Source organism: Anomaloglossus baeobatrachus, chromosome 4 (genome assembly GCF_048569485.1).
Source record: "Anomaloglossus baeobatrachus isolate aAnoBae1 chromosome 4, aAnoBae1.hap1, whole genome shotgun sequence".
NCBI lineage: Eukaryota > Metazoa > Chordata > Amphibia > Anura > Aromobatidae > Anomaloglossus > Anomaloglossus baeobatrachus.
Window position 1 is genome coordinate 494142647 of NC_134356.1, and position 11190 is coordinate 494153836.

Consider the following 11190-nt stretch of genomic DNA (forward strand, 5'->3'; position numbering starts at 1 on the left):
AATACAGAAAACATCACAAGTAAAAATGCCCTGAGTGATGACACTTCCTTTAAAATCAGAATTTTCTGTACAAACCCATGAACAACCTCTTTAATAAAACAAAACGTGTATGTGATACCTGGCACATGAGGATGTTTTGAGAAACAGCGTGTCTTAACTTCTTGGTACATTTGTGTCAGCACAAAACACAGGTTATTAAGCCAAGAACCCTAGAGGCCGAGCCAAGCAAAAAGTTTGTATTCATCCTGTCAGGTGCAATATGCACGCAGAGCCATGAGCAGTTCTGGTGGATATTGCTAATCCCTGCCTAACCATCCCTATATCTAGATAGATAAAGAGATCTTTAAGGTTACTTTACACGGTACCGATATCGCTAGCGATCGTACCCGCCCCCGACGGTTGTGCGTCATGGGCAAATCGCTGCCCGTGGTGCACAACATCACTAACACCCGTCACACAGACTTACCTTCCCTGCAACGTCGCTCTGGCCGGCGATCCGCCTCCTTTCTAAGGGGGCGGGTCGTGCGGCATCACAGCGACGTCACACGGCACCAATCCAATAGCAGAGGAGGGGCGGAGATGAGTGGCCGGAACATCCCACCCACCTCCTTCCTTCCTCATTGCCGGTGGACGCAGGTAAGGAGATGTTCGTCTTTCCTGCGGTGTCACACATAGCGATGTGTGGTGCTGCAGGAATGATGAACAACATCGTACCTGCAGCAGCAACGATATTTGGAAAAGGAGCGACGTGTCAAGATCAACAATTTTTCACGTTTTTGCACTTGTTGATCGTCGCTCCTTGGTGTCACAAGCTGCGATGTCGCTAACAATGCCGGATGTGCGTCACTAACGACATGACCCTGACGATATATCGTTAGCGATGTTGCAGCGTGTAAAGCACCCTTTAGAAAGAGTATTTCTAAAGATCTTTTATAATGTGCTAATGAGAGCTCCTGCACTCATTTCGCCCTATTAGCAAGTAAGCACGACACCCACAGGGGTGTGCTAACATGCTATTCAATGCAGCATCATCACCGGTGATGCCAGTACCTGTCTCCGCTGTCACCGCTGATCAGAAGTCCTGACACTTCTGGGGTTATGTGCACTTGACCTTTCTGAAGCTGGGACGAGTACACCCGGCTTCATACTGCGCATGACCGGAAGTGCTGGGATTGCTGATCAGCGGTCACAGCGAACACAGGTACACACATCACCGCTGATGATGCTGAATTGAATAGCATGTCAGCACACCCCTGTGGGAGTACTAACATGCTAAGAGGGCGGAATGAGCGCAGGGACTAACACCCATGCGACTAGTCCCTGCACTCATTAGCATATCATAAAAGATCTTTAGAAATACTTTTTCTAAAGCTCTCTCAATGAATACTACTAGATACAGGGACAGTTAGACAGGGATTAGTAATATGTACCCAGAACTGCTCATGGTCCTGGGTGCATATTGCACCTGACAGGTTCCCTTTAACACTAGAACTACTGAGGTAGTCATTTTGACTACTTTGCACCATGTATTTCTATATAGGTGTCACGAGTCCAGTAGTTCTAGTGTTAAATGAATGCCCTTTAGGCCCTGTGCACACTGGAAAAAGGATTTTTCTCAAGAAATTTCTTGAGAGTCTGAAAGATTAGCGCACTTGCGTTCAAAAACGCACCGATAACGCACCGAAAACCACATGCGTTTTTACCGTGATTTTGATGCGTTTTTTCCTTGGGTTGGTCCCTGCGTTTTTTTACCATTATCTATGGTAAAAAACGCAGGTAGCTGCAGAAAAGAAGTGACATGCTCATTATTTTTCTCAAGAAATTCTGCAGAAAGAATGTTCTTGAGACAACAAATGCAGTGTGCACACAGCTATTTTTTTTCCCACAGGTTTTGCGGGGGAATGTCTGCAGAAAGGTTACAACCATTTTCTCAAGAAATTTCTGCAGCAAAAACGCAAAAAAAAACAAACACAGTGTGTGCAGAGGGCCTCAGTGACCACGCTCACCTTTTCAAATTTGGTAAGCGTCTTAATGTTTTGGGGGCACACAATCTGGTGTAAACTGCAAAGTAAATGTGACATTAACTTTCATTCTTCAGATTAGGGTTCAATAAATCAGAGGAATCAAATAACATTACTGATTCCAAAGATGACTCTTCATGCACACCACCTATTTCGGCCACATATACTGTCTGCAGAGAATCAGGACTTCTGCCTGCATCAAAGGGAACGTTTCTCACTCCAGCGGTAATTAAGGATATGAGCGGCAAATCCATGTAACACTCCTAAGCACTTTCCAAGCTAAAAATATCTTTCTGGCAAGAAACCCAAACTGTCAGCTCAAAACACGCAGATGAATAGAAGCACCACACTCATTTGGGCAGAAGGCTTTGATTTGGCAGTATCCTTAATTCCCCATTCATGTTAATAGAGACCACCCATGCATGTCCTGTCCTTGCCAATAGAACTAACCCCCTTGTATACATAGTATCAGCCTGAGAAAACTCAACTTATTCAGGTAAAGTTGTCTGAAACTACTGATTTGGACAGTACTGGGCAATTATTTGTATGGGGCTTATGTGTATTGCAAAAACTGTTTGCTGTTGGGTTTTGTTAAAAATGTTGTAGGTTCTATTTCTCTGCTCAGTGCAGAAGGAGTTAACTGGTGAACCTGTCAGTGAGCTGCAGTGATTAAGTGTGTGTAACTATTTTACTTGTCTCTTTGTTGATTTATGACCACATCTAAGTTCAGGTCAATTTTCATGTGGTCTTTAGTCATAATATTGAGCAATAATTTGTCAAAGATTCCCAGGTTATTGGCCGGTATAAACAAAGCACTTATCACCTAACAGAAAAAGCAAAAAGCTCATATGTTGGGGGATCAGATTTTTGTGCCAGAATGACCAGTCATGATTCTGTATGGAGACAGAATGATCGTATTAGTGATTGGTTTTACCCATAGTGTTTGGCAGCCCACGTGAATGGTCCAGTAAACAAACTTGGATTTAGTAATTCAGAGCTCAATAGTGGCCCCTTTAAATACGCCAAAATTTTGGTGCAATTTTATACAACATAGTTGTCACACCAGTGACTGCTTTGCAACAGGGACAGTGTGTACCTGAGCTGTCCCTTAAGCTAAGGGTCCCTGAACTAATCTCTGTCACCAAGATTACCCCTAAAGGTGGAGATGCTTGGGTCTCGTATCTTGCTAAGTTCCTGGATACGACTCCCCTAAATGTCCCCCCACCAAAAGAGTAAAGGGGTAGGAGAGAAAGGAAACATGCAGGCGGCAAAAAAAAGGCAAGGCAACAGGTATGGCAGGACTCCAAAATCTTCTCCAGTGGAAAGCGGTGCTGCTACTAAATGAATAAACATGCCTGCTTAACGGAAACAAGCTGCTTCACTAGGGTCAGAATTGAAATTCTTTATCCAGCATGGAGTGAAGCCAGGGGAGGGTAGCTATAGTGAAAAACAGAGATAATCACAAGCAGCAGCTGTAATGGAGGCTGAGAATTCTCAGCCAGCAAGGAAAGGGTCTTTAACCTCTTCAGCATAGAATAGAAAGTACATCTGCAAGACAACAGTCCAGTGAGCTCTACAGAAGGCCAGCAATTGATTAAACCAGTGCCCTCCTGCCCTCAGGTCCCCCAGATGTGACATCAGGACAAGGCACACTCACGACAAAAGTGCAATTTCAGACACTTCTAGGTAACGCTCACTTTATTTTATTTTTTTAAACATTTCAAAACAGTATAGTGAAGTGCAAAAAACGTCTAAAACATTTCCAGCATATACACAAGTTTATTACAGTAAATAGAGCGACAGGGATTATAATCAAAGAACTTTCAACCCATGATCGGATTGAGAGACCCTAGTGATCAGAAATAGATATCATAGCACACAATTCTGCTGTATTCCAATACCTCCGATGGTCAGGGCTAGGTATCGATGCAAACACTGCACAATCACTAGCACAGGCATCCCAGAAGGGATTGCCATCTTTAGCATCTGTTACTAAATGACCACACAGTGGGGATCTGGTCGTTTCCCCAGTCTCCCGTCTCCATCTGGATCAGGTCTATGTCAATTGTCCAGACTGACTATGAACGCTGCTATTTTCCACTTATATAGAAGCAGATATAACATAATTCTTTATAATGAAATAACATCCAGGAACAGTTTCAATGCACCAAAAATGGGTGAATCAAAGTCAGCGTCTAGCCAGCTCCAAGGTAACATACAGACCCAGAACATATACTATTACCCAGAGACCATGATGTGATCCGCACACATATAGACACAAGGACGAGCTGTGCGATTCATCTCCCGCCCACTCTCACAGCGCAGAACGTCTACATCGTGTCTGCATTCAGCAGGTTGTTCCCCAATTCACAGCACAACTTCTAACACCTTCTCCCTATAGCCCTAGACTGTCTGTACTGCATAGATGACATCTATCACATGTGCACAATAACTCTTTTCCTACAACAAATCATACTAATATCTATAGGACATGCTCCAGGATAATGACCAAGGCAGCATTACTGCAGAGGAGGCTGTACATGTACGGAGAGGACTGTGATTTCTGCATTTACCTCTATAGTCACATACTCTGCCTGCGGTACTGCAATGCATCACATGTCTGAGCTGTAAAATATGGATCTGAAAGCAGCCAATGATTGCCTTTTTAATCATTCTTTCACTACTGCCGTCAAGTACACAACTCTGCCACTATTACCTTAGTTGTTCCTATTTATCTGGAAAATTCTGGTATCCCTTCTGAGTTGGGTTATGTGATCTCATGGCGATCCCCTGGGTATTACATGGCTTTATGTTAGAAGTTCCTGTATAGTGGATTGAACCTCTGACGTTCTCATCATGGGAAGCCAGAAACTGCTATCACAGTTACTTATGATGACCAGACAGCTCCTGTCACACATTTATGATGGAAACTCTTTAGCCTCCATGACTGTATGGTGATAATCTCATTTAGGAGTGAAGGATATTAGCCTAGCAGGCAAAGATGGTGATGACTATAGCTATGCAAGTGATGTATCAAGAAATGTATGGAAGAGCAAGAGAGCATGGTGAAATCTGCAAATCTGAATCAAGATGGAGTCTGAAGAGAAGCAAAGAAGAGGCTTCACTACATGGAAGTACAATGTAGAAAAGAAGAGCAGAGTGTGAGGGGAAAAAAAAAAAAAATCGGGTTGGGAGTGAAGAGACAGAATGAACAAACATACCCATACATATGAGACGACAATCTATGTGGGGCCACCTGACTGTGCCCTGATGGGCAATGGGCCGGGCATGCCAGATTTCAGCAGGCTCAATCCTTTATTACAATGGGATCAACGAGTCTACAGAGATGACAAACTACAGATTGTTTCTTCGTGCTTTTAAGGCTTTGTGCGCACTGGAAAATGGAATTTTCTCAAGAAAATTCCGCAGGCATTGAAAGATTACCGCACCCGCGGTAAAAAAAAGCGGCAAACCGCACCCGAAAACCGCATGCGGTTTGCCGCAGTATTGTTCGCGGTATTGCCGCGTGTGGGTTGGTACATGTGCTTTAATGCATTCAATGCAATAAAGCACATTGAAAAAAAAAGAAAAAAAAAAAAGCCTTTTCCTAGATAGCAGATAGATAAATAGATAGAAGAATAGATAGCGAGATAGCTAGATAGAGGGATAGATAGATAGATAGATAGATAGATAGATAGATAGATAGATAGATAGATAGAGGGATAGATAGATAGATAGATAGATAGATAGATAGATAGATAGATAGAGGGATAGATAGATAGGTGGATAGATAGATAGGTGGATAGATAGATAGGTGGATAGATAGATAGGTGGATAGATAGATAGATAGAGGTATAGATAGACAGGTGGATAGATAGAGGGATAGAGTCCCTGTGAGCACACGCTGCATTTCTCACGGTCGGTAGTGTGTTCACATTACCAGCCGTGGGAAATGACCGGTAATTACCTCTGGGGCTGCATTCAGCTGTGTGTCGGTCGTGGCTGGATGCAAGCATCGCAGGATGTGGATTACACCGGAGCTGTGTTTCGGGGGGGTTAATAAACGGGTGAACCAGGAGCTTTTTTGTGTTTTATTTAAAATAAAGGATTTTTAGGTGTGTGTGTTTTTTCACTTTACTTACGGGTTGATCATGTCAGCTGTCTCATAGATGCTGCCATGATCAAGCCTAGACTTAATTAACTCCTTATATTACCCTGACTGCCACAGCATCACGGCAGCAGGAAGAGCCGGGGACACTCCGGTACTGTCGTATAATGGATACGACAGTCCCGGGGCAGCTGCGGGCTGATATTCTCGGCTGCGGGAGGGGGGGCATTAACCCTGCCCCTCGCTCTCCCCAGCCTGAGAATACCGGGCCGCCGCTGTGTGCTTACCTTGGCTGGACGGTAAAAATACAGCGGAGCCCACGTGGTTTTTTTCTCTATATTTCCGTTTGCTTTCTATGTGTATTCTATGTGTCTGTGTGTGAGTGCGATCTGTGTGTGCTTTGTCTGTCTGTGTCTGTGATGTGTGTGTGTTTACTCTCTGCACGGCTTCCTCTTCCTGTCATAATGACATCACTTCCCTGCAAACTGCAGGTAGCGATGAACATTACCGCAGGTAAACCGCGAAATACCGGAGGGAATAACGCAGTGAACCACACAATTTGCTGCCTGCGTTATTCCCTGCGGGATTTCACGATTACATTGCAGTCAATGGAGTGAAATCCCGCAGCTACCTGCGGAAAAGAAGTGACATGCAATTGTTTTTGCTGCGGGAATCCCGCAGCAAAACATACAGTTGTCAAAATCCGCATAGTGTGCACAGCATTTTTTTTTTCCATAGGTTTTGCTGGTGATTCACTGCAGAGATGTTATAAACATAACATGCAGCAAAACCGCAGGAAATCCGCAGAAAAAAACAGCAAGTGGGCACAGGGCCTAATGTTGGTATCTCACAACATGAAAGTTCGGGCACAACTTTGGTAAAACTTCAGGCCTTTAGGGGGCACTTGTGAGCCCTTTTGACATTAACTTATATTTAATAAAATAACCAATCTGGGATTGCACACTCTTTTATTAAATTAAAATGGCAGCCCCAGAATGGAGATATATTCCCTTTTTAGCTCTTTAAATTGACACTGTGGTATAGGGGGAAACAGAGACTTTACAGTACAAATAGATTGTCCTCATTACATACCTTGTGGTTTGCTCATTTATGTCAAGTTATTTTCAGTCACAGGTGGAGGACCGTGAGAACCTCCAGCTGTGACCGCAAATCACCTGAGTGACGTCACCGCTGATAGCGCGGCTCACTCAGTCTCTGCCTGAATCTCACAGTGGGCGGTCATGTTCTATGGCCGCTTGGTGTGAATTCAGATATGTAGCAGAGCTGGAATCATCGTGTGATCTCAAATGGATTACGTCGGACCTGCAGGGCTGTTTTGGGGTTAATAAAGTGGTGAAAGAGGGCACTTTTTTGTCTTTTATTTCAAGTAAATATTTTTATTGGTGTTTGTGTTTATTTTCACTTACAGATTAGTAATGGGGGGGTCTCATAGACGCCTCCCATTACTAATCTAGGGCTTAGTGGCAGCTGTTAGCTGACATTAACCCCTTATTACCCCGACTGTCACCACACCAGGTAAAGCGCCGGAACTGTCACATCTAATGGATGCGGCAATTCTGGGCGGCTGCAGGTAAAGCGCCGGAACTGTCACATCTAATGGATGCGGCAATTCTGGGCGGCTGCAGGCTGATATGCTTATTGGGCTACCCCCAGCATAAACATGAGTCCACCCAGCCTGAGAAAAAAAGCCTCCAGCCTTTATTATGACTCAGTATCAAAATTGGGGGGGGGGGGGGGGGGGAGCGCACGTTTTTTTTATTAAAAAAATTAAATTAAAAAAAACGCAAGCTGATACACAGGTAAGATAAGCACACGGCTGGGGGCTGCAGCCTGTAGGCCTATGCTTCATCTGTGCTGGGTATCATAATATGGGGGCTACCCTACGCAATTGATTTATTTATTTTTACACCACGATGGTGAACCGTATACAGCACTTGTAACTGGTTGCAGTCAGACGCTAGGCTGGGGGCACATCTGACTGCAACCAATCACAGACGACAGGACAGCCGGTGGGCGAGGAAAGCAGTGCAAATGGATGAGCATTAATGAGCAGCCCCAGAAAAAGAATGAGCGGCCGCCAGAGCCTCGGTAAGTATGAAGAGCTTGCTTCATTCTTATTTTCTTCTTTTTAATTTCCAGAGTGCTGGATCCAAATCAATAGCCAGAGTTCCCTGAGAATCCTGGCACTCGGGCACGTTTGAAACCGCATTGATCAGTCCGGGTCTGCCCATCACTAATTATAAACTCTATATTCCTGCACATAGTACCAGGCATGTAGATCTCGTTTTTTCTCCACTCCATTGTGAAGATACAGGGCACTGAAGTTACTAGCGCCTATTATGCTAATTTTCTTAACATCAACTGGGCGTTTCATTTTATTTTTCCCTGTGGGAGTGGACAGTCATCGCGCTATGAGGATGTCCAATCACAAATAGGCAGAGTCATAGGGAGGGAGGAGGAGGCGCCAACAGCCTGGTCTGGCCAAGATGAAACGCCCATGGAGAAGGACAGAACTGTGCCAGGGTGACCACACCGATAACGCCTCCTTGCTGACATGCCCAGTTAGTAAATCACTGGGAGTGCAGGCGGCAGCAGAAGCAGAAGAGTGAGGGGTGTCACCGGAGACGGCAGACCCGAGTATGACTGTCAGCGTGGTCACCAGACAAATAAAATCTTGTTTAACCACGCTGGCAAAGTTTTCACCTTTTCTATGGGAGTTTCAGAACTGTGGACGTCTTCTTTTTCCTTTGCCTTTTTATGATTGGACAGCACTATAGTGGGATGAAAGTCCAGAGCTGAAGAATGAAACACTCAGCTGAATTAGAAGATAGTGGAGAAACAAAACAAAAAAGGAAAAAAAAACATTATCCACATCCGTGCTCCTATGTGCAGCAATGTAGAATTTATAAGGTTACAATTTGTGAAAGGTTCCCCTAAAGAAAACATGCATTGTCCTGTAGGTCCATGCTTTGCGGTCCCATCACACCAGAACTTCCCAGGTACTAAGCCGGGTCACCGGTTCAGACAGAAAATGAGCATCGTACCAACTATTATATTAAATTGCTTTACCGGTCTCATAATGTGATGGATTATCTGTAGGATACAGTATGCCATCACATTCTGACCAGTAGAGGGGTCTTCTCTGACTCCTGACCTGAGTATGCAGGGCCGGTATAAGGACCATTTTCCTTTCTGCGCGTTGCTGCCCCATTGCCACCTGGCTATGAGGGGGAACTGCAGCCAGTCCCATGTAACAGAATGAGCCCACGCTGCAGCTTCATATGGCCGGAGCCACAGAGCTGGAAACAAGACCCCCCAGGACAGTGGATGCAGCGATCCACAGGATTCATTCTCAGGGTCTCCACGATCAAGAATCGATGGCAAATATTAGTAATGTCACCAAAGTATTCCCCTTTAAAGAGCTCTGCGTCCATTCTAGGTGGGGTCTGTGAGGATCCTGTATAGGGCAGTGTGCTGGGATCTCTGTAACCCCTAGTGGAGCGCTGGCATTGCCACACATCACTGGCACACTGCCCCATTACACAGGTGGATCATAAAGGGGCACATTGCCAGCTGGTGCAGTAAGGGCATCATATACCATAGTGCGAGGTGGGGTCACATATCCCCCTGTAGATAACGCCAGGTGCCATCACAGCAGACCTGTACAGATGGTGACGGCCAGTGACTGGGCAGATCTGCTCTGCAGGTACCAGCCACGGGTGGTGATGGCCGTGTGGGCCCCGTGTCCCCACTGCAGATGCCATCATGTCTGCCCTACCCCCCATGCCTGAGCACACCGGGCCTGCGGCCGCCCCCATTCATTGCGGAGGATTATGTGGTGGCCGGGGAATCCCAGCTGTCACCTCCCGGAATCCCTTACCGTGAAGGGGACGTCACTGACACTGCCCACTGAGTAGCAGTTATCCCCGGGGTTGACGGCTCCGGTGAGCACCTGGTGCAGATGCATGGCGGGTGCGGACGGCGGCTCCCTCAGTGATGGACGCGGGCTCCTTGTCCTCCTCCGCTCCGGGGCTCTCCCTCCATGTAACGCAGAGGCCCCGCTCTGCTCCGGCCTCAGCTGCGTCTATTCAGGCAGCTGCAGACAGCCGCTCATTCTCAGGTGTTTGGCCAGCGGCCCCCGCTCCATGGCCGGAGGAGTGCGGCGTCCTCGGTGTGCAAGGCTGCTCCTCTCCGGACGCCGCTACCGTGTATGGCCCGGCTTAGTGAGGAGGAGAGCGGGGATCCCGGCAGATGGGCAGGGAGAAAGCGCGTCCTCCGAAGGCGGGTTCACCACAAAGGACGCGGGACTGCGCAAACGTGGCCGCCGCTCTGCTGTATCCCTGCCACCTCCGGCGCCACCAGTGTCCTTCCCTCCGAGACTCCTCACTGTACAGTGTCCGTGTATCCCTCCCCCTCACTGTACAGTGTCCGTGTATCCCTCCCCCTCACTGTACAGTGTCCGTGCATACCACCCCTCACTGTACAGTGTCCGTGCATACCACCCCTCACTGTACAGTATCCGTGCATACCACCCCCTCACTGTACAGTGTCCGTGCATACCACCCCCTCACTGTACAGTGTCCGTGCATACCACCCCTCACTGTACAGTGTCCGTGTATCCCACCCCCTCACTGTACAGTGTCCGTGTATCCCTCCCCTCACTGTACAGTGTCCGTGTATCCCTCCCCTCACTGTACAGTGTCCGTGTATCCCACCCCTCACTGTACAGTGTCCGTGTATCCCACCCCCTCACTGTACAGTGTCCGTGTATCCCTCCCCTCACTGTACAGTGTCCGTGTATCCCTCCCCTCACTGTACAGTGTCCGTGCATACCACCCCTCACTGTACAGTGTCCATGCATACCACCCCCTCACTCTACAGTGTCCGTGTATCCCACCCCCTCACTGTACAGTGTCCGTGCATCCCACCCCTCACTGTACAGTGTCCTTGTATCCCTCCCCTCACTGTACACTGTCCGTGTATCCCTCCCCTCACTGTACAGTGTCCGTGTATCCCTCCCCTCACTGTACAGTGTCCGTG

At 46.9% G+C, this 11190-nt stretch overlaps 1 protein-coding gene across 3 annotated transcripts in view; it reads right to left on the reverse strand.

The window, feature by feature from the left end:
- Positions 1–10519, reverse strand: part of DMXL2 (Dmx like 2) — a 315382-nt gene extending 304863 nt beyond the window's left edge. For 2 of the 3 annotated variants that reach the window (XM_075345794.1, XM_075345793.1), the window contains exon 1: positions 10031–10518. In XM_075345794.1, the coding sequence (XP_075201909.1) occupies positions 10031–10117 (87 nt within the window). In that variant the 5' untranslated portion in view covers positions 10118–10518. Of the gene's footprint in view, positions 1–10030 lie in introns of all 3 variants that reach the window. The other variant, XM_075345795.1, reaches the window with a different exon arrangement.
- Between the last annotated feature and the right edge of the window lie 671 nt (positions 10520–11190).